General features: G+C 35.0%; 1 protein-coding gene across 1 annotated transcript in view; it reads right to left on the reverse strand.

The window, feature by feature from the left end:
- Nucleotides 1-330: 330 nt before the first annotated feature.
- The window catches only part of LOC134261615 (sex peptide receptor-like), a 53644-nt gene continuing 28416 nt past the window's right edge, over nucleotides 331-25558 (reverse strand). The window contains exons 2-3 of the mRNA XM_062744039.1: nucleotides 19655-19776; nucleotides 331-1597 (exon numbers count right to left, since the gene is read on the reverse strand). Coding sequence (XP_062600023.1) covers nucleotides 501-1597; nucleotides 19655-19682 — 1125 coding nt within the window. The 5' untranslated portion in view covers nucleotides 19683-19776 and the 3' untranslated portion in view covers nucleotides 331-500. The remainder of the gene's footprint in view (nucleotides 1598-19654; nucleotides 19777-25558) is intronic.

Genomic DNA, 25558 nt, shown 5'->3' on the forward strand with positions numbered 1-25558 from the left:
GATAACTTTGAAATTTTCTAAAATAAAAACAAATGCGAGGTTTTCCGAAAGAGTATGTATCAGTTCAATAATAATCAAATAATCATTATATACGAAGATTTTAGATGTTTTTGATCCCATTGTAAGTACATGTAGCACTTATAATGACAAAACTAGTATATGTGCCATAATATTAATAAGATACATCTGTAATAATAAGCACTAAAGGACGAAGAATGCTAATATCATTTCTTTTTTAAAGTTAAAAAAAACACACAAGATTACATAATTATGTTTTACATAAATTTATGTTTCAAAATAATTGACAATGTACTGAATGTGGTACACAATGTATTATGCAGAAATGCATAAGGTTTAATCAAAATGATACAGAAACATCTACTTTTAAACATCACCGGTTGAATTTTAATGATTTCTGATTTAAAGTTTTGATATACTCTCGATACAATTAATATTAATCGTACTCTCCAATACAAAATATATATGCCACATAATGTTTATCAAAGTTCAGCCGGCTCTGGTAGGAGACGTTCTTCTTTGACAGCATGGACACTCTTCAGTGACCTCCTGGAAAGATCTCTACCACATAATGACAGCTGTCTCATATGAGAATTTTCCAACAATGTTCCTTTCGAGATGCAACAAGAGCAAAACAGAGACTGGAAATTTCTCCAGAAAATTGTGTTGAACGCACAATAAATAACAAAATTAATGGCTGTGTTTATAAGCAGAAACAAGTCGGTGATTTCTCGGATTGCTCGCGCTAAGAAATCCTCCTCATAATATCCAAATCCCAGGAATGTGGACATGATGGCGTCTGGAATAATGCATATGATGAAAACTATGATGACAACGATAAGCATGACTGTAATTCTGTGATTTTTTCTTCCAATACGACATTTACGAATCCCATACATAATGAATATATTAAGGACAATAAGCAAAGTAAGTGGAATGATGATTCGAATAAAATACTGGGTCCATGTAAATATAGAAGAAAATTTTGGATCCACCCACAAGTCGGTCAGGCTCAAGTCGTAACTGGTCCACGAGGTGGAATTGTTTTGGCTTTCGACCGTTTTGTATCGCAAAGCGTATGGAATGCAGGCTAGACTCATCACAATGAACACACTGAAAGATATCGTTCTGGCCCGAGACAAAGTGCAGTACGTTCGAACCCTGTGGACGTGACACACATACACGTATCTCTCTACCGCCACAGCCACGGTTAACCAGGCCGATATGCAAAGAGACGCGTTGAAAACATAATGTGCATATGGGTACAAAAATATGTACAATTTGTTTCCAAATTTTGGATCTAATTCTAAAGAAAGTACCACAATGAAATATAGTGCGTCGCAAATGATTTTAATACCGTCAGAAATCGCTAAGGCCAGAAGATACACGTTTGTAGATGACCTCATCTGTTTTTGAAGCATAACTGCTATTCCTAGGCCATTCCCGATAAGACCCAAGACACAGAATATGGGGTATAGGATGAGCCCCGTTATAAACCGAGCCTGTACATAAAATTCTTTGAAGTCGGTGGAGTTGGTGTCCTGAGACATATTATCGCCGTGTTGAAATATATGAATACCTGTAGAAGAAAGAAAAAAAACTTCCTTTAGTATGAAAATTATTTCAAAGGAAAACAACACTAAATTTTAAGGTTTTTTAAATACCAAAACAAAGCAAGGCAGATGAAGTATAATTTTAGATGCAGAAGCTTTCGACTTACCTCAATGAATGAAAGAATATGTAATATACGTATAATTACTGACTTTATATACAATCCTTGCAATACTTTCTTAGTCGATAATTAAAATTGACAAGTGTACTGGGATTTTCAATAGATTACTTGAATACATAGAGGACTTCAGTGGTTTGTAGTTGGTTACGGAACTTATTTCCCTCGTGAGACATGCTTTTTGGAAATTTTCACTCGTGGTTTGTACTAGTGATAATATCGAAGAAACCTGTACCATTTGCGATTTTTTTTGGTCACATTCAACTACAAATTATTAAATTTTTGTTTGTAACAATTCCTGTTATAATTTCCCCTTCTTTCTGTCTTTTTCGGCAAACTTTGTGACACAAATGTAGCGTCATTAAAGTTATGACGTCATGAAATACAATACATATAGCATTGCATAGATTGTGTGAGTGAGAACATTGTAAACTTAGTTTACCAGGATGTCTGTTTACACTTCTTTCTTAAGACACAACAGGGAGCATTTTTCCACAACATTCTCAGACAAAATATCGTTTTGATATTCTTTCACACTGTGGAAAAAACACTTTATAACATTACATTACATAAGAGAATGTTATTGTTGAAATTGTGATCGATATTTTTTTCGTATACAGCTCAACAAACTTTTTAAGCTCACATGGTTTTCTGCACAAATTAAGGTAACATTTTTGTAATAAAAATTATTATTTTCGAACCTCAGAACGATGACATAGCCCTACGTTGTATTACATATATAATGTCAAGCATAAATGTCCTTTAAAGTATTATCTTAAGTTTCCAAAGTGGATGTTTTAGAGAGGAATTTATCAATAAATAATACGATGTTTCTACTATAGGCCTCTACAATAAGTTTTTTACAAATGATATAAAACGTGATTTCTTTGATACAACGTAGTTGAAAATTTTTAATTTTCTTCTTAAAGGTGAGTATTTTTTAAAAATCTTTGCTCATTTACCATACTCATCTGGGTTTTGTCGAAATGTAGCACCGAAAAGGGATAACATTGCAGAGAGAAACCATACTACAGGCAAGGATAATGAAGTATTGTTTATTTTTCTAAAAGTAGATTTTTTCTATGAAAAGGAAAATTCTTCTGCATTTACGGTTTGAAACGTTAAAATTTTGCTGTGGGATGAATCTTTCATGATTCTAAATTTTTAGAAGGTGACTCTGAAAAATGCCACCTTATTGACATACAAAGCAGTCAAACAGATGAAAAATACTATTATCACCCTGAGCGAAAGAGTCAGAATGTACAGAAAATACAAGTTACAGTAGCTGTACTGTGCCCGTGTCTATGTTTCTGCAAAGAGCTACTGCTTTCAAAAGAACGGATAAAAAGACAACTGCAATTGGCAAGAAACTACAAAAAATCAAATGGAAATAATTGTTATTTTTCAGCCAAGAATATATTAAAGTTCTAGAAATTGATTTGTATGAATTATGTTTTAGTAAATGAAATAAAACTCAAATAATGTAAACAAATACTTTTAAAATGTATTTTGATGTCTCAACACACAAATTACATTATAACAATGTAACCTTAATTTGTGCGAAAAACCATGTGAGCTTAAAAAGTTTGTTGAGCTGTACTTCTTCCTTCTTCCAATCAGTGCTGTCCTTCATTATATGGTGAAATAGTGTACATTAAATGCTAATTTGCATAGCGGCCATTTTGTATTCAATACGGCCGATTTCTGCTCAATTTATGATATAAGAAATTAGAAAATATCAATTTGGAATAATTTCCTTCTCCTATGGTTCTCAATTCTCCAGTTAGAGTTATAAATAAAGTATAAAACCTGTAATATCAGAATGGAATACTGGTTTTATCCTACTTATAAAACCCCAACCGGTAGTCAGAAATATCAAGTTTTCCAGGCTTTTTTACGATTTTGATATATTACGTATCATGAAAACGTACAAATATACACTGTGGGACGTGGAGATCGGTCCTTCGGATGAAACCGTATTAACCGAGGCCCATGAGTTGCTGGTACGAAAAGGACCTCAGACTGCTCAGTGGCTCTGAGTGCAGAGTATAGAACAAAATTCGCAGCTCTCCATGCACCGGCAAGTGGTTGCGTCTTCGTATTAGTGAAAAAATTCTTGAGAGGGACGTAAAACAACATACAAATTGTCTGTTTCTTTAATGCAATGTTCAACAAAGCTGATTCTCTTTCTTACTGAAGGGATAATTCTACCCGAGGAAGGAAGCACACGTGATTTTGTTATATCTCTATAACATACACTTTATTGATTATTCTACACGAGAGATCACTCTCAATCATAGTTTTTTTTATTATTTAAAATTCGCATAGGTGGCAAAAATAGTCAGGCAATTGAATTCAATACAGGACACATTTGTTTAAATTATTTCTTTAATGACCGGAAATGGGATGGTTGCCATGGAAGAGCTATTAACCACGACGTACAGGACTTGAACAGAATGTCTCTTTAAGCTTCCTTCTGCCACCAGGATCTGATGAAATATGTAATGTTTTCTGCAGTTTTGGTATTAAAATATAGGTATTAAGCGCCACAAAAGACAATTTACCTAAGGTTATTAATCAATGAAGTGAGTTAACTTTGTAAGAATTAAGGACGACGTGCTTTCTAATGATTACCGGGGTAATTTTAATTAAAGTAAGCAGTCAATCTTATCGCCCACTAAAAGCAACTTATTATACCCGCACTTTCTAAAGAAAGGGTTCAAATGGGGGTCAAAAAAGTTTTTTTTATGCAAAAAGCCCCTTCTTCCCTGAACTCCTCCTACATTTTACATAGTAGCCTAAACATGTTTTGGGAGATGGTTGGTGGTGTCATGCAGATGTGCAGTAAGGTTTCGGAATTTTTATTTTGCCCCGAGGGTTCAAATAGGGGTCGAAAAATGACGTTTTAATGTAAAAAGCCCCTTCTTCCCTGAACTCCTCCTACATTTTACATAGTAGCCTAATCATGTTTTGGGAGATGGTTGGTGGTGTAATGTAGATGTAAAGTAAGGTTTTGGAATTTTTATTTTGCTCCGGGGGGGGGGGGGGGGGGGGGGGGTAGGGGGCAAATGGGGGTCGAAAATGACGTTTTATAAATGCAAAAAGCCCCTTCTTCCCTGAACTCCTCCTACATTTTACATAGTAGCCTAATCATGTTTTGGAAGATGGTTGGTGGTGTCATGTAGATGTGCAGTAAGGTTTCGGAATTTTCATTTTGCCTCTGGGGTCAAATGGGGGTCGAAAAATGACGTGTTTTTTTTTAAATACCAAGAGCCTCTTCCCTGAACTTTTCCTAAATTTTCCACAGTAGCCTAATCATCTTTTGGGTGATGGTTGATAGTGTCATGTAGATGTGCAGTAAGGTTTCATAATTTTAAGTTTCCCTCGGGGGTCAATTAAGGTTTAAAAAAATGACGTTTTTATGTATAAAGTCCCTTGTTCCTTGGACTCCTTCTACATTTTACACAGTGGCCTAATCATCTTTTGGGATATTTAAATTTTTTGAAAATTAGGTAAAACATCAACATCAAGGGGTAAAAATTCATAGCATGCTCGGAAATATCTTGTTAAGAGTGATGTGCATGTCAAATGTGAAAGTCATATCTCTTCTCAATCAGAAGTTATAAGGAAATGCAACATTGTCCAAAAGTAGGTTAAGCCTCAAGGTCAACGTCAAAAGTCATGATACATTAGGAAAGGTCTTATCACAGGTAATATACATGCAAGTATAATATGAATGCCCTAATTTTTCTCTTTCAAAATGATGAATTTAAAACAATTTAATTTTTTTTTTTGAAAGTAGGTCAAACTTCAAGATCACGGGTAAAAAAAAATCATGGTATATTTAGAATGGTATTGTCACAGGTAAATACTTATACTAATACACATGTTCAATATGAAAGTCTTGTCTCTTCTCATTCAAAAGATATGACCATGATGACCAAGGTTAAATTTATTGTGACAGATGGACAGACTGACACACAAATGCGATTTAATGATAATAAATGTCCTTGCTTTTCGTGAGAAGATTTACGATGGAAAAAGTCCCTCCATATTTCGTGAATTGGTTAAAATTGGCCCAGTGGTTCCAGATTGATTGATTGTATATTGTTTAACGTCCCTCTCGAGAATTTTTCACTCGTATGTCCTACACTCGGCACTAAGGGCCATTGAGCAGGGAGGGATCTCTTTTTCGTGCCAGCACCTACTGCGACATGGGACCTCGGTTTATACGGTCTCATCCGAATGACCGGTATCCACGTGTCACAGTGGGATTCGAAGCCGCGACGTAAGGATTGACTCCTTACTTCGCGACTCTATAGCAGACGCTCTAACCACTGCGCCACGCGGGCGACCAGTGGTTCCAGAGAAGAAGTTAAAAATGTAAAAAGTTTGCAGACAAACAGATGGACGACAGACGAAATGTGATCACGAAAACCGGAAAAATGAGCTAAAACCGTATGATTCACAAATACATGTATATGGAAAGGGTTACAGTATTTGAAAAGTGGGGTTTTTATCATGCATTTTTTTTGACAAGCTGAAAATGTATGACATGTATCCATTGTTGAAAAAACTGCACATTTCAGAAAAGAGTATGATTGAAAATAGTTAATCAAGGTGCTTTGAGTAGCAAAATAAAGCTAAACTTTTATAGCTAATTCAACCACAGAACTAAGTCAATTCTAAGATGCAAAACCTTTTCAGCTCTTATTATAATTATTTTTAAAATATTTATATCATCATACCTGATTCAAAGGGAGAAGAAGAGATATGACCAGAAGTATATCCGTTGAATAAAAACATGTACATGTATACTTTTATGGGGTTTTTTTTTTTGAGTAATTTGTTTGTTGTAAAAACATCTCTTTTGGGAATTTTTCACTCATATGGAGACACACCACTTAAAAATGATGAAGACAAGATGTGTTTGTGAAACACTGATGCCCCCGTATGGCAGCTTATGGCGAAGGTTGAAGTTTCTCAAATGCAAGTCAAACTCCAAGGTCATGGTCAATGGGTTGAAATTGTTATCAAAAGGAAATTCTTGTCACAAGGAATACACATGTGAAAAAAGAAATCCCTAGTACTTCCTGTTCAAAATTATTGCCAAGGTTAAATTTTAAAGTGGGTCAAACTGTAGGGTCTAGGTAAAAAAATATTAATACCTGTTGAAATTTCACAATGAATACACATGTTAATCATGAGAGCCCTAGCACCAACTGTTCAAAATTTAGCCCAAGTTTAAAGTTGGGTATTTTTCTTGTAAAAACGGGTAAAACTGCAAGATTAAGGTCAAGAGATCAAGAGGTTAAAATTGGTGGTACCCAAATAAAAGGCCTTGAAATATGGAAGCCATATAAAATATGTATGTAGTCAAATGGAAAAAAAAACTCGACTACATGTATTTTGGAGTCACAATATCAACACATGATTAATTGTAATTTCAGGGACAGGGAGTGGCTAGGGAGATTGGACCCCCTCCCCCCTTGGAGTTTGCTTTGTTATTTAAATAGGACTGTATACTGAAGCAAATAAAAATGACTTAAAGAGTTTGCACATCCTCCCCCTTAGAAAACATAGACCCCACTATCATTGTTTTACGGTGAAACCGTTGGGGCGAGCGGAGTTGTATCATCAAAAACACTTGAAAAATTGATCAGCCACTTCGAACATCAAGCCGCACGAGACATCTCGACTAGCTGTGACGTCACGGTGCTCATCGGAGATTACGGAGACAGCCGAGCGTCTGGTTGAAACTATAGACCTATAGACTGGCATGGCTGTTTGCTCCTCGATATACAGTCGTTTCGTACGAATGAGACAGGTACTGCCAGTCTAAAAGACTTACTGCAATTTTGGTCGAAAAACAGTGCAGAGTTATTTTTTGGTTCTTTGAAAGACTTTTACAAACCGAAAGCCTTTTATACTTTACATTATTATTTATTTATTTATTCGCGCAAAGGACATTGGGTAGTAAAGGAATTCTGGGAATGTTTCACACAAAAATTTGCCTGACGAATGTACAGATTTCATTCCAAATTTCCTCTATTCATTGAGCTCGTTTCGCGCTCGCTATAAAATACATATAATTAAGAGGCTCAAAGGCCACATGGTCACCTGAGAATTTTATGCTCAATTTGACGAATACATGCGTTATGTTAATTATAAAATTATTTTGACTTTTTCCTTGGAAAGCCCAATATGAAGGAGTGAGTATTTAGAGGAAAACACCTTAGTGCGGGTATTACTGTCTCATGACAGCATCTTGTTCCGATTGACGTCACTTAAAAAATGAACAGGAAGTGATTTTCTAAATTTTTAGCTCTACTGGTCAGAGACCAGAAGAGCTTATGCGATAGTAATGCGTCTGTCGTCCGTCCGCCTGTCTGTCTGTCCGTCGTGTAAACAATTTTTCAAAATGCTACTTCTCCTTCAGTTTTGGTCTGATTTCAATATATCTTGGCACACAAGTAGACTACACTAAGATACATAATTCTGTATATCGGTTTTTGATTTCAATGAACGGTGTTGCCGTTGTTACTAAAAATATAAATTTTTTGAAATGCTACTCCTCCTACAGTTTTGGTCTGATTTCAATATAACTAGGCACACAAGTAGACTACACTAAGATACATGATTCTGTGTATCGGTTTTTGATTTCGATGAACGGTGTTGCCGTGGTTACTAAAAATAAAAATTCTTTGAAAAACATTCAAAATGGTACTTCTCCTACAGTTTAAGTCTGATTTCAATATAACTTGGCACACAAGTAGACTACACTAAGATACATGATTCTGTTTATCGGTTTTTGATTTCGATGAACGGTGTTGCCATGGTTACTAAAAATAGAAATTTTTCTGAAAATCATTCAAAATGCTACTCCTCCTACAGTTTTGATCTGATTTCAATATAACTTGGCACACAAGTAGACTACACTAAGATACATAATTCTGTGTATCGGTTTTTGATTTCAATGAACGGTGTTGCCATGGTTACTAAAAATAGAAATTTTTGTGAAAATCATTCAAAATGGTACTTCTCCTACAGTTTAAGTCTGATTTCAATATAACTTGGAACACAGGTAGACTACACTAAGATACATAATTCTATTTATAGTTTTTTGATTTCAATGAACGGTGTTGCCGTGGTTACTAAAATAGAAATTTTTTGAAATACATTCAAAATGCTACTCCTCCTACAGTTTTGGTCTGATTTTAATATAACTTGGCACACAAGCAGACTACACTGAGATGCATAATTATCAGTTTTGTGTTTTTGATTTTGATGATTTATGTTCCCATGGTAATTTAAATTGAAAATTCTGTAAAATTTTATTGAAAGCTACTCCTACAGTTGTAGTCTTATTGCAGTTTTGCCTCAAAAAAAGACTTAATCAAGGATCATTATTCTATTTATTGCTTTTGTAAGTCTTAACTGCTACTTTTCTCTTTCTTTATTATAAGTACAAACCAGTAGAGCTACAGTCTCGACAGAGACTTCTGGTTAGGAATAACAATTTAAGATATTTGAAAAATTTGTAATTTTTGTAATCATTTCTTAAATGTTCATTGAAGTAAAAAAAAAATGATGGGTCAGTTTTATAAAATTATTATATATCAGATTTTGTAGAGACCGTTAATCACGACTTTCACCAATTAAATCTTTTTGTGCAACTAAGGGCAACCAAATCCACCAAAATAAAAAAAACCGATTTGCATAAATTAATCAAAATATAATCAATCACTCGCTACCAACTTCCACTCAGGCATTATATTAGGAATACATATCTTGTGGTAGGGGGTGGTTGTGGAGGGGGTGGTTGTAGGAGACATCCCCCAAGTAGACTTAAGAATATTCTTGAATAACCATATTTATTACCAAAATTCATTGAAATCCAATAATTGACCTTCATCCTTCATTTCAAGCCCCATACCAACCCTAATATAAATTGAACTAAAGAGAATTCTCTTGTTATGGGGGCCAGTCAAAGATTTTTTCCAGCTGTTATTTCTCTTTAACCCCCCCCCCCCCGTTTTCAAGGGCCTGTTGTTAATTTCTTTTTCGTTTTTTTTTAAAAAGGTAGATTTTAAAAAATTTAAAAAAAAAAAAAAAACGAAATTAATACTAGTGGTGAACTAAACCCCGATTCTCATATTAGTGAATTTTTAACCCTTATGGATGTAACCAGTGTAAGTAATTAAATGATTAAGTTTCAATGTTTTTTAAAATTATTTCTATTACGTAATATATATCAGGGCCGGAAAGGGAGATAATTGAGAAAATAGAAAGTTGCCCTAGGAGTACAAGACGCAAACTCAAGCAAAGCCTTTTGCTGAGTTAGTTCCAACTGAGACCGCACACCCAATGGAATTGGTGTGTATTGACTTTTGAAGTCTACAGAAAAGTAGAGGAGGGATGGATGATATATTGGTTATTACCGACCACTATACGCGTTTTGCACAGGCCGTATCATCCCGCAACCAGAAGGCTACCGTGACTGCTAAAGCCTTGTTCGAGAATTTCATCCTTCATAATGCATTTCCCGAAAAGCTGCACAGTGACCAAGGCAAAAAATTTGAGTCATCAAGGAGCTCTGTAATTAAGCTGCTAAGAATTCAAAAAAAAAAAAAAAAAAAAAAAAAAACGCACGACACCATGCCATCCTGTGGGCAATGGATCTGCAGAGAGGTTTCATCAAACACTCTTAAAGATGCTGGGTACCCTTGGTTACGTTGGATTCCAAGACTACCTATACATTCTTTCCTCGAACTTGACCAAGGGAATGTAGGTGATACTTATTTTAGTGGAAAAACTGCAACAGAGGATGAAGTCAGCATATGCGATCGCATCTGAAGAAGAAAGGAAGTCAGGATTAAAGAACAAAGAGAGATATGATGCTAAGGTAAGAGAGACCATGTTAAAGCCTGAAGATAGAGTTTTAGTGGGGAATGTTGGTTTAAAGGATAAAAGCAAGTTAGCTGATAAATGGGAGGAAACTGTTTAAACTGTGAAGGAATTGCCAAATCCAGATGTTTCTGTGTTTAAGGTTAAAGCTGAGGGTAAACCAGGCAGAACAAGGACTCTTTATAGGAATATGCCTTTCCCTTATTCTGGATTGCAAGAGTGGGAGGAAGTAGTCTAAACAACAGTGTGCTAGCAAATGGATTCATCTGAAACAGAGTCTGAAAGTGACGCGAAAGATTGGACGGTTAGGAGAGTCTTAAGGACAAGAGCAAAGGGAGACAAACCTGAACTTCCATCATCTATACAAGGAGTTTCAACAGTAGTTAATGGTGATAGTTGTAAGTCAAAGTCGAAATGAGCTTAATAATTAGTAGTAGGTAGTCAGATGGAGAGACGGACGAACGGGCAGTCGTGGAAAAATAACCTCCAGTTTCATCTGTATAGAGGCCAGATAACAAAGAGAATAAGACCAAAAATAAATTTTAGTTGATATGTAAACAAATAAACTGAGTAGCCTTAAAGGCCTCCTAGAAGGGTCGTTGCTGGAACTAAACTCCACTCTTTGGTTTCCAAATTTGTTGGGGCCATTTGTCGTCAACATGGAATGTACTATGAATGTTATGCCAATGACTCGCCAATTTCCCTCGTTATAAGACCAATGGAAGGGTGGAATAATTATTTTTCAAGAATAGAAGCTTGAATAGCAGATATTGGTTGAAGGATGGCTACAAACCTATTGAAACTTAACCAGGACAAAAGTATCTATTCTTCCAAACACAACGCAGCAAAAATTCCACTTCACAATTTTAAAGTTGGAGAAACAGCAATTCTGTTGCATCATCTGTAAAAAGAAAATTGGTGTTTTTATTTCGATTCCCATCTGACATTTGTGAGCCATGCGTCATCTATTGTGAAGACATATTACTTCCATATTAGTAATAATGGAGGAATTCGCCATCTTATAATGACGGATGCAGGCAAGACCTTAAGCAATGCACACACTAGTTACATCAAGGCTCAAGTATGCCAACTCTCCTCTGTTTGGAATCATAAGGACTACCTTGGACTGCTTATGGAGAGGGGGTGGGGCATAATACCGCGGCAAGACCTTGCAGAGCTGCACTGACTTTCGGGTCAGTATCGACCACATTTTACTGCACTCTGTTTGGATGTCCTCCTTTAAGTCTTTCTTGACTAATGAAACATGCGTGCTTGGAAACGATGAGCAAAATCATGCAACACCAATGCATCCTACGTGATTTAATTTCTCTGTTCTATCAGAAATGCAATAAACATCCTTTTCTCATTACGTCATCGAATGTTATTTATAAACTTTGGGTCTGACAGGAATTAAAATTTATTTCAAGGTCATTTGAGTAAGTGTAAGATCACTGGCAGAAAAATGCAACAGTCTGGAGTAAAGATTATTTTGAAAAATTGAAAATCTTAATCGTTACACAGGACGAACAATGCAAGGTTCTCGACAACAGGCAGGGTCAATTGACGTCACTCAGGTGACCTATAAAAAGACGTTAAAATCAAATTGTTCAATCCCTGTAAAGAGGTTTCAATACTATTAGCCAATCCAGAATGCTAGCCAATCCATATTTTTCAAACTATATGAGGAAAATATCTGTTATGAGATAGACGATACCTTTGAAACTTCTCAATAGATGTATATTCGACCAGATTAAGGAAAACGTCTAATTATTTCAAACCCGAAGTACTGATTATTAGTTTGCCATTTACGTAATGAACAAGTTAATTCAGAGAATTTGTGTCCCCCAGTTAAAGAAAAACCTGAAGTCTCTGTCGACACTGAAGCTCTACTGGTTTGTACTTACAGCAAAGGAAGAGAAAAGTACTTAAGCAGTTGGGAATTGAAACTTTACCACTGCAATAAATAAAATAATGATCCTTGATTAAATCTCTCTATGTTCTTAGTGAAGTCTACTTGCATGTCACATTATATTATAATCAGATTAAAACTGCATGTATTTGGAGTAGCATTTTGAGAGTATTTAACAGAAATTTCTATATTTAGTAACCAAGGCAATAATGTTCATCGAAGTCAAAAACCGATACATAGAATTTTGTATCTTAGTGTAGTATTGTGTGCCAAGTTATATTGAAATCAGACCAAAACTGTAGGAGATGTAGAATTTTGAAAGAATTTCACAGAAATTTCTATTTTTAGTAACAACGGCAACACCGTTCATCAAAATCCAAAACCGATACACAGAATTATGTATCTTAGTGTAGTCTACTTGTGAGCCAAGTTATATTGAAATCAGACCAAAACTGTAGGAGGAGTATCATTTTGAAAGAATTTCACAGAAATTTCTAATTTTAGTAACCACTGCAACACCGTTCATCAAAAATCCTAAACCGATACATAAAATTTTGTATCTTAATGTAGTCTACTTGTGTGCCACGTTATATTGGACTCCGACCAAAACTGTAGGAGATGTAGCATTTTGAAAGAATTTCAAAGAAATTTCTATTTTTAGTAACCACGGCAACACCGTTCATCGAAATCCAAAACTAATATGTAAATTTTTAGCTCTACTGGTCAGAGACCAGAAGAGCTTATGCGATAGTAATGCGTCCGTCCGTCCGTCTGTCTGTCTGTCTGTAAACAATTTTTCAAAATGCTACTCCTCCTACAGTTTTGGTCTGATTTTAATATAACTTGGCAAACAAGTAGACTACACTAAGATAAATAATTCTGTTTATCGGTTTTTGATTTCGATAAACGGTGTTGCCGTGGTTACTAAGAATAGAAATTTCTGTGAAATTCTTTCAAAATGCTACTCCTCCTACAGTTTTGGTCTGATTTCAGTATAACTTGGCACACAAGTAGACTACACAAAGATACATAATTCTGTATATCGGTTTTTGATTTCGATAAACGGTGTTGCTGTGGTAACTAAAAATAGAAATTTATGTGAAATTTCTTTGAAAATGCTACTCCCCCTACAGTTTTGGTCTGATTTCAATATAACTTGGCAAACAAGTAGACTACACTAAGATACATAATTCTGTGTATCGGTTTTTGATTTCGATAAACGGTGTTGCCGTGGTTACTAAGAATAGAAATTTCTGTGAAATTCTTTCAAAATGCTACTCCTCCTACAGTTTTGGTCTGATTTCAGTATAACTTGGCACACAAGTAGACTACACGAAGAACATAAAGAGACTTTATCAAGGTTCATTATTCTATTTATTGCTGTTGTAAAGTTTCAATTCCCAACTGCTTAAGTACTTTTCTCTTCCTTTGCTATAAGTACAAACCAGTAGAGCTTTAGTCTCGACAGAGACTTCTGGTTGTATCTTAGTGTAGTCTACTTGTGTGCCAAGTGATATTGAATTCAGACCAAAACTGTAGGAGATGTAGAATTTTAAAAGAATTTCACAGAAATTTCTATTTTTAGTATCCACAGCAACACCGTTCATCGAAATCCAAAACTAATACGTAAATTTTTGTATCTTAGTGTAGTCTACTTGTGTGCCAAGTGATATTGAATTCAGACCAAAACTGTAGGAGATGTAGAATTTTGAAAGAATTTCACAGAAATTTCTATTTTTAGTATCCACGGCAACACCGTTCATCGAAATCCAAAACCGATACACAGAATTATGTATCTTAGTGTAGTCTACTTGTGTGCCAAGTTACTGTAAACCAACTTTTATTCCCGTGCAAGAAATTTTCGCGAGAGCATCGTCATCGCGAATATTTCTCGCCGCGAACCGGTCCTGAAAGTCTCTGTTGTATTAACAACAGATTAAAAAAAAAACGTTTGATCGCGAAAATTAATCGTCTCGAACGATTGTACCCCCGGTAAATCGCGAAATAAAGTCGTCGCGAATAAAAGTTGGTTTACAGTATATTGAAATCAGACGAAAACTGTAGATGTAGCATTTTCAAAGAATTTCACAGAAATTTCTATTTTTAGTAACCACGGCAACACCGTTCATCGAAATCCAAAACCGATACACAGAATTAGGTATCTTAGTGTAGTCTACTTGTGTGCCAAGTTATATTGAAATCAGACCAAAACTGTAGGAGGAGTAGCATTTTGAAAGAATTTCACAGAAATTTCTATTTTTAGTAACCACTGCAACACCGTTCATCGAAAACCAAAACCGATACATAAAATTTTGTATCTAAGTGTAGTCTACTTGTGTGCCACGTTATATTGGTTTCAGACCAAAACTGTAGGAGATGTTGCATTTTGAAAGAATTTCACAGAAATTTCTATTTTTAGTAACCACGGCAACACCGTTCATCGAAATCCAAAACTAATATACAAAATTTTGTATCTTAGTGTAGTCTACTTGTGTGCCAAGTTATATTGAATTCAGACCAAAACTGTAGGAGATGTAGCATTTTGAAAGAATTTCACAGAAATATCTATTTTTAGTAACCACGGCAACACCGTTCATTGAAATCCAAAACCGATATACAGAATTATGTATCTTAGTGTAGTCTACTTGTGTGCCAAGTTATATTGAAATCAGACCAAAACTGTAGGAGGAGTAGCATTTTGAAAGAATTTCACAGAAATTTCTATTTTTAGTAACCACGGCAACACCGTTTATCGAAATCCAAAACCGATATATAGAGTTATGTATATTAGTGAAGTCTACTTGTGTGCCAAGTTATATTGAAATCAGACCAAAACTGTAGGAGGAGTAGCATTTTGAAAAATTGTTTACAGACAGACAGACGGACGGACGCTCTCTGACCAGTAGAGCTAAAAAACAAGAAGATTCGCAGATCGGAATGTATGTCGGACCCTTCACTAGATAGAATGTTCTATCGTTAAAATGATATTGTCCTGGTGAGGGCTTGTACCGAGACACAGTTAGATTATTCTAACTAACCCTTCACCGACTTTGCAGAATTACTAAATGTATATACTGAAGCAAAAAAGAAATGCCAATAAAAATATAGACATGATTGCTTATTCCTTAAAATGTGTATAGAAAATTCTTTATATTGATCAAATGTTTATCACTCTGTAATAATGAATTTATTTTTTAAAAAAGTTTGTACACGTCATAACTTAATTTCATGTGTTTAATTGTATCTTTTCGTACCCCCCCCCCCCGAAAAAAAACCAAAAAAAAAAAACAAAAACAAAAAAAACTACGGAATCTACAGGGATTTGAAGCCGAGACCTCTCACATACTTTGCAAATTAACAGACATTAATAAACAGTTTCAATAGATGACAGATGTAAAATATAAAGTCCATCAACAACATCAGTCTATGCATTACTCTCCACATGCTACTTTTAATACAAACGGGTTGAAACTCTAAATCTTTGAGTGTAATTGATGGCAATATATTTCAGATTTTAAAACAAGAGGCCAATGGACCCAACAGGCAACCGGAACATCATGCAACATCTTTCTGACAATTGAATTTGGTTCATGTCTTAAACCAGAGACTTTGAAAGAGGCACCATTGCTCATCATAACTATACACTTGGCATATTTAGTTTGGTTACTTAATACCCATAGGTAGAGAAGGGGAACAGAAAATGCATTTTAACTAATCAGTAATATTAAGCAATAATCAGGAGTGCCCTCACCCCACAAGAACCCCTGACCCTAGGTCCACACATTTCACAATTTTGGAAAACGCACCCTTGCTCATCATGAATGTTTGATTAATATCAAAGAGCAGATTTCAAAGAATTAATTCATTTTCAGTATATGATTAGATCCCCCGCACTTTATAGTATCCCCGATCCATGTGCATTGAAATTCACAATTCTGGAAAAATAGCCCCTGTTTATCATAACTTAGTTTGTTCAAAACCGAGGAGAAGAGAAGATTTTCAAAGAATTAATGCATGTTCACTATATAATCAATAGAGCCCCGCCCTAACGCAAGAACCCCTGACCCTGGGCCAAGAAATTCACAATTTAAGCATAAGCACCCTTCCTCACCATAACTCTATAGTTAGTTTATTTAATACCAAGGAGCTGCATTGACATTATTTAATCAATAGAACCCCCTTAAGACCAGAACCCCTGACCCTGGGGTCATGAAGTTCACAATTTTAGAAGAAGCACCCTTGCTCGTCTTAACTATATGCAGCTATTTCGTTCAATAACCAGGAGCAGAGGAAAAGATTTTCAAAGAAGTAATACATGTATACTAGATAATCAAAAGCGCCCCGCCCTACCATAAGGCCTCTTGACCCTGGGGCCATGAAGTTCAAAATTTTCGGAGGCACCCTTCCTCATCATTACTATACATTAAGTTTGTTTGTTAAATGCCCAGGGGCATCGTCGCAAACCACGGCCAAAATGTACGATCCTCTCCCATTCTGGTCGTGGTTTTGTCACAACCTTTCAATGCAGTTTACGAATTAAATATTTTTGAGTAATGATGATGTCAATGTTGATTTCAATTGCGATGGAAACAAAAAATGTAATTGACTGAACATGACGTCATAGCATGTGATCAAGCAGCCAAGGGTTGGAGAAAGCGGACTCCGAACCGTGGCTTGAGACGATGGCCCAGGAGGAGTGAAGATTTTCAAAGAAATAATGCCTTTTCACTATATAATTTTCAAAGAAATAATGCTTTTTCACTATATAATCTATACGAATACAAAAATAGGTCTTCAATAAATTTATCCACAGTATTTCTTTAAAGTTAAAGATTAAAATTAATCATATTATATAGTGAAAATTGTCAAATCTCGAATATTTTTGCAGAAAAAGCCAATTGGAATATCAGCAATGCATTTTATATTTGCAAATTGATCAACAATTATATTTTAGGTTAAAAAAGGATAGGCATTTAGAGAAATTGTCATAATTTTTATACTTATTTGGACCCTACTAAATGGGGCGGTCCTTCGGATGAGACCGTATAAACCGAGGCCCCGTGTCACAGCAGGTGTGGCACGATAAAAATCCCTCCCTGCTCAAAGGCCGTAAGTGCCGAGCATAGGCCTAAATTTGCTACCTTTCACCGGCAATGGTGACGTCTCCATATCAGTGAAATATTCTGGAGAGGGACGTTAAACAGTATACAATCAATCAATATACTTATTTGGTATTTTTTTGTCTTCTATTTCCGTCATGTATTCTATAATACATAGTGTAAAAGGCTTTTGCAATCATTGCAAGACACCACAAATCACTTCTTATTTCATGTCATGCTAATCAGCATTGGAATCTAAGGCTGGATTCAAGAAAATCTTTATTTCTCCAAAACTGTATTAATTTTTTTCTTTTTATTGGGTACAAATGTCAACTGTTATAAGACCTTTTCTTAGACTTCCAAAAACCTTGAATCTTATAAAGATGAATAAAATAAAAATTGTTGCATGAAAAAAAAAAATATTTTCAAGCTTCATTTTTGATGCATTTCAAATTAAATAATAATTTTTGGAGTTATCCTTCCTAGTTGAGGGTCGGATATCCTTAAACCTACACGTATGGAGTATCTTAGCTAAAAAAATAAAAATACGAAATTAAGTGTAGGTTTACATGATATTGGTAATTTATGTTGAAATTAAAAATGTCACTGATTTTTAACTTAAATATCCCCACGTTTCTACATTATCTGATATTTAAATGCCGAGGAGGAGATAAATTGGTTATTGTTTCAAATCTATATCTTTGGAACGCGATCGATATAAATTGTGTTATTTAAAGGAAAGTCCTATTTTTATATAAAGTAACAAACCAAATAGAAAGACCTTCCTAATTTTTAGTTAGTCTGAACTCATCAAATATACGCCATATCTGACTAAAAAAGACATAATTTAAGACATTTTCCTATTAACCTTCAAATCAATGTAGACTCTTTTTGGCTATAGAGAGTACGAAAAAAAACCCGTGTCCCATGCTTAAGGAAAAAGAACATGAGCCGACCCAGGAGCGCTGGAAGGGGCGCTTTAAGCAGGGCTAGTGGGGCCAAATGGATTTATGGTAGAAAACTGCACTGCCAAATCTTCTTGAGATATTGCCAGGAAACAAAAGTTACACACAGACAGAATATTTGAATGTACGACCTTGCCCTTTAATCTTTTGACAAGGGTCCTCCTCATGTCATCGGGAGTTGTGGTACAAAATTTCATTGCAACAGCTCAAAGGCTTCTCAATATATCGCGCGGAATCGACTGTTAAAACTGACAGAATTTTTTATAAATTTATGACGTTGACCTTTTGACCTCAAAATCGATGGGAGTCTTCCTTAGGCCATAGAGATTTGTCATGAAGCATATGGAGATAACATGCAGTATTCAAGCTCAGAAAGACTGAAAATAATATTCCCCACTTTCAGTGGAAGCGGGAACAAAAAAACTCTGCCTTTGACTTTTGATACTACCCTCACTTTCTCACACATCTTACATGAGATGTATACATGATGTATACATGTACTTTAAAATGTACATTCTTAATATTATAGTTTTGACATCAGATGTCCAAAATAAATTAATTAACAGCTGGTGTTTTGAACGAAACATCAAATGATGCGATTGTTGAATTTTTTTTTAATAAAGACGAACAAAAATTATTAGCTGGTATTTCCTATGACTTTTAATTTAAAATGTGTTATAAAATCCTTCAATAATTGCAACTCTTCAATTATATAGAGAAAATGACATTAAAGATCAAAACTGCGTTACGGATGTCTTTAATGTACAAAATATCTTTCCATTCGCTAAACGCCTATATTTGACGAAAATAACTGGTACAAGAAAAGAATCCGCTGCAACTTCAAATGGTGGCACGATAAAGAATCCTTACACCACGACTTTAAAATCTCAGGGTGTCGTCATATGTAGCACTTCACCAAAAATTCTCAAATGTGACGCAAAACAATTAATATGTAAATAATAGTGAAAAAAAAATAAAAAAAGTAAAAGGTTAAACATTTTGAATACATATGCAGTAAAGTACTTACAAATATGAATTGAAGACTTGCATCTCATATCCTCATTTTCCCTTTTTTTCTGAAGACATCTCAGAAGAGCGTCAGATGCAAGTTTAGAAATGAGGTCAAAGCAATCGCAATGTGCACACTTCCTTTAAAGAAAAAATATAATTCATTATTAACAAGAGACAACTATCTTTTGAATGTATTATATTCATAATTATCATGAGTCTTATCCAGTCAAGTTGATTGGTCTACAATATGTCACGTGCAGGGAGAGAATCACGATGTTTCTCATGCTAGCAGGGTTTAAACTTTATTGTCTCCCTTAAGGAAGACTGTGGACAGAAATGTAACGTTATTTAATATAAAATACTACTTATGAAATGTTAAAATTTAAAAACAATGTTCTTATCTGACATAATCACCATTTTATAGCTCAAAATAAATTTTAAAAAGATATATTTTTAATGTTTGTGATGTTGTTTAACGTCCCTTTCAAGAATTTTTCATTTAAATAAGACACCACCATTTGCTGTTGGAGATCTGTAAATTTTATCCAATACATGGCACTCAGGGTCATTCAGCTTTCAGGGACTTTTTTCTTGTTATCACTTACTGCGACATAGAACCTCGGTTTTTACGGTGTCATCTGAAGGACCGGTCTCCACGTCTCAGTTTTAAATATGGCAAGAGAATATACAAAATTTAATATGCAACAAATAGGTATAATGACGCAGAGGAACTTCGAAATGAATTTTAATTTTTCATTTTTTTTTTACAATTTTTTTTTCTTGCATTTATATTCGTGTTGTTAAACATCATTTTGCAAATATGTGATTGGTTGGTTTATTGTATGTTGTTTTACGTCCCCTGAGAGAAGTTTTCACTTATATAGAGACGTCAAAACATAAACCGTTGAAGGGCCTCAGGTTTAGACATTTACTCGTCACTCACGACCATTGAGGAGTGTGGAATCTTAATCGTGCCAATGCCTTCAGTCAAAAGGGGCCTCGGTTTTAAGTTTTCATTTGAAGGATCCGCATCTTTTACTTTTAAATTACGAGCAATTGGCAAATGTGAACAGTTGCTACCTATTTTTCTGTTGATTTTTAAAGTCAGTCGCGGCCATGATTCGATCTCATGACCTTCCGATCACAGATCTAGCGCTCTACCGACTGATGTGTGTGTTTAACCTCGAGTGTTATTTTTTAGGTACGAATTGAATATTTTCACAAATATGAACAAAAATCATATCACAAGAATATGACTATTGACCTTTATTTATTTTAATGCCATCATAATAAAGGAAACAAAAGTAGAGTGAGGTTATAATATATTAATACAGAGTTCCTATCATTCAGACTTTTGTAAGTAAAGTGACAAGAGATGTTTGTAAAACACTTGTGCCCCCAAAATAATTGAAAGATTCTGAGACCAAGGGGAATAACTCTGTCCCAAATTGCTCGATCCTACCCAAAACAGAATTTGTTTTATTGAAGATAGGAGAACTGAATTAGTGTATTTCTCATTTTTGGTGATGAAATGTAAATGTTTATTGCATGATGACAAAGTTCTTCCGCCGATTAATAGGTGCAAACGAATGTCTATTTTTACAAAATATAAATCTTTTAACATTTTATGAAGCGTTACGACCGCCTTTTCAATTTAAAAACGGCAATTTCTTGCATCCGTGTAACCTACTTATTATAAAACAAACGGTATCATTAATTGCCAACTGAAAATCGCGCTAAATTCTACCCATATAACTATGACGGGGGCTTAAAGAAATAAAAATAAGATAGTCTTGCATGAGTTGATTTTTAAAAATTAAAGAAATTGTATATTTTGAGTTTTTGCAGGATCTTATGAATATTAATGAGAAGTAAATCACGTGGGAGCAACTTCTTGAATAAACTGCACATCATTTCTCCATATGGATTCATATGATAAATCTGTATACCAAATTTCACTTCAGTATGTGGAACCTCTGTGAAATAAAATGAACGGAAACTGCAAATTATTGGAATTTTTCTAAGGCTAAGGGGCCTAACTCTGTCAAAAATGGCTCCGTCGTACCCAAAACAGATCTTGATCTAGATATGCTTAGATATATCTGTATACCAAATTTCATTTCAGTATGTGCAACCGCTGCAGAGGAAATGCAAAACATTGGAATTTTTCTAACTCCAAGGGGCATATGTTTTTAAAAAATGGCTCAATCGTACCCAAAACAGACCTTGACTTGGATAATTTCATGATAATTTTATTTCAGTACGTGCAACGGTTGTGAACGGAAACTTGGTGGACCGACCGTCAGAGAGCAGCAAAGCAATTTATGCCCTCCCTTCTTCGAAATGGGGCATAAAAATAGATACACACTACACACTTGACTGAGGATATTAGGTGAGTTTATAATTCAAATGTTAATGGTTATTTATAGCAACTTTTCATTAATATTATATTTCATTATGCATCTAAACAATGGAATCTTCCTTTTGAATGTCGTCTGTTCCCACTATATGTATTCTACCGCGCAGTGACAAGATTTCGTGTGTGTTTTAGATATTTGAACGTCGTAGACGAAAATCAAGTTCCGAAAAAATTAAAGCAGTTCTTGTGTCTGTACCACATTTTCTTGAGAGTAGGTGCTTCACTACGTAAAAAGTACGAATTTTAAAACATTGTGACGTTTTCCACACAAAATGGGGATTGGCAAAGACATTTTAAATCCTGTAAGGCATAGCACCAAGACTGTTTAAACCTTTCCTTGCACTGATCTGTCTACCTATTCATGTTTTTTCCCTTCTTTGATCTCCGGTTATTCCGTCCATCCTGAAACCTTATTCTACTTTTACATTATTATAGTCAGAACTTAATTCTAAAAAAAATGAAGAAAAAAATCGGTCTTGCCATAAAAAGGAGTATTTTCCTTATCTGTTTACACCAATATAATGCCTCGAGATCTGTCTGGTTGATAGATGAACGTAAACACAATATATAAATATGTAGGCTTAACTGATGTAAATCATTTACTCTCTAAGAGTACAAACTGCTAAAGAAGGAATTTTTAAAATATATAACTTATCAAAGTTAAATCAATGTCGAATATTTATTTGTGTATTGCAACTAAACAAATGTTGTTTATGTCACCACGTAAAAAATTGACATCTTTAAGTTTTGAGACAAACAAAAAGATTTAAAACCCAAACAAACAAGAGGCCCATGGACCGTATAGGTCACCTGAGTTTCATGCAATAATTAATTGAATTTGGTTCATGTCTTAAACCAGAGGACATGAAATTCACAATTTTGAAGGAGGCACCACTGCTTATCAAAACTTTACACTGAACATGATTAATTTTGTTACTTAATACGCAGAGGTAGAGTAGAGAAACTAAAAAATGCATTTCTATATTATCGGTAGTGCCCCACCCCACAGGAACTCTTAATTTTAGGGACACACATTTAACAATTTCGGAAAAGGTACCTTCCTCATCATAAATCTTTGATTAATACAAAAGAGAACATTTCTAAGCAACAAAACAATTTCAACAAATAATATTTAGACCCCCCATAGTACTCCTGATCCAGGGGCACTGAAATTCACAATTGTGGAAGAAGCACCCTTCCTTATCATAACGATGTACTTAGATCATCAGCATTATACCAAGGAATAGATGAAATGACTTTCAAAGAATCACTGTATGTTCACTAAATAATCAACAGAGCCCCACCCTAACACCAGACCCAGGGGCCATGAAATTCGCAATGCTTGAGAAAGGACCCTTGCTAGCTCATCATAACTATGCACATGGTACACTGAATTTATACCGCAGAGGAGATATTCAAAAACATTAATGCATTTTCACTATACAATCAATAGAGTCCTGCCCTGACAGAACTCCTGACCCAGAGGTAGAGCACTGAATTAATACATAGGAGATTTTCAAAGAATCAATGCATTTTTTTTTTATAATCAAAAGAGCCTGGTCCTAAAACCAAAACCCTTGAACGAGGAGCCATGAAATTTACAATTTGGGAAGAAGCACCCTTCGTCATCATGACTATGTGCATGGTTAACTAGATTAATTCCCAGGAGCAGAGGAGGTGATTCTAAAAGGAATACATGTAATGTATTTTCGCCATACATTCAACAAAACCCCACCCTAGCACGACTACCTCAAACCGGGCCATTAGTTTCACAAACTTTGTAAAGGACAGCAGGTTTATTACAATCACGTTCACAGTTTGACCTTGATGTTTAGGAGTAAAGCAGATTTTTAAAGATTGCATTTAATTTAGTTCTTAGCTCACCGCTTAGGCTCCAGGGGGCAGGGGCCATGAATTTCATATATTGTGTTCTCCTTCATCCATACATGCTACGTGCCTAAATTGGTTGAAATTAGTTCAGCGGTTCCAGAGAAGAAGCTGAAAATGTTCAAAAGTTTACTACCGATTGACGACGAACGACGACGGACAAAAAAAGATAGCGAGTCCCTTGGTCTTTAATGGTCACTTCCATACGTTTCCTTGTTTGTCTGATGAATTCTACCTCGAATTAAAACGCTGAACTCCAGTATTATATATCTTAACCACTGTGAAAAAATTCGGTGCGAAACCTCAAGCAAACAATCGAAAGTTTGATATTCTATTGATTCTTGAAAAACGGAAGCGACTCTAACCAATTATCGATTACAGGAGCGGCCAACCAATTTGTGGTTGTCTAAGGAAGTTTATCACGGTAAATAAGACCTCAATTATCAGGACCCCAAAACAATTCCTGAATGAAACACTTACAAATTTAGATTAAAATTTGTGCAAAAAAAATCTTTAAAGTACGTCTCAATTTAAATTAAAGAATTAATTTTTACTTCTCTTCGTATAATAATAAACTATATGATTTCAGATCCCACGAGTCAATTAGTTTACTATTTACACATTTTGATCGGTTATCGTGGGAAATATGTCGTCCCTAAACATTTATTTGACCATTTAAAGTTGCTTCCCTTCGTTCGCTATATCTATTTCAACAAAATTTGGCACGGAACTAATTTATGAGCTACATTGTATGAATTATCACATGATCCCTGGTCTTCCTATTCTCTGACTTACGGGCACCATAGCCTTATTCAATAGCTCAGTTTGTTTTCATTTTACTTTCAATCTTTGTATTCCTTACAGTATTACATTATACTCAGGTGACCGTGAAGGTCCTTGGGTCGCTAGTTTTTAAAGGGTTTATAATATATACTATAATACTTGGAGAGTGTATCAACAAAAATCGTTCTGAAATATCGGATAAGTTAATAACCAATTCAAAAGTGAAATCAATCCAGTTAAAAAAAATATGCTGTAGCTGCAATTTCGACAAAGATCTTTTTCTATTCGTCTTTTCCATTTACGCAATCATATTTATAATGGTAAAGATTATAATTATCACGTGTAAACTGTAAAGTTATCAGTCTGACTTCTGGATATGTGATTATATTTTTTAATGCCCCCGTAAACGAAGTTTCGGGATTATATAGTTCTTGTCGTGTCCGTCCATCTGTCTGTCTGTTTGTCCGCAAAAACTTTAACCTTGCCCATAACTTTTGATTCAGTGGAGCTATGTCTTTCATATTTCATATGTGTGTTCCTTGTGACAAGACCTTTCCTTAAGTACCACCAAATTTGACCTTTTGACCTTGGAGTTTGATCCACTTTTACACAAAAATTCCAAACTTTTACTTTGGCTATATCTTTTGAACAGTAGATACCAGGACACTTATACTTCACATATGTATTGTTTGTGGAAGGACCTTTCATTTGATGCCAACAACTTTGACCTTTTGACTTGGCCTTGGAGATTTCCGTACTTGTGAAAAATCTTTAACCTTGGCCATAACTTTTGAACGGTAAGGGATGGGGCTTTCATACTTCACATATGTA

This window comes from Saccostrea cucullata, unplaced genomic scaffold (assembly GCF_032062105.1).
Source record: "Saccostrea cucullata isolate Sc308-1 unplaced genomic scaffold, CSIRO_AGI_Scuc_v1 ctg1944, whole genome shotgun sequence".
Lineage (NCBI taxonomy): Eukaryota > Metazoa > Mollusca > Bivalvia > Ostreida > Ostreidae > Saccostrea > Saccostrea cuccullata.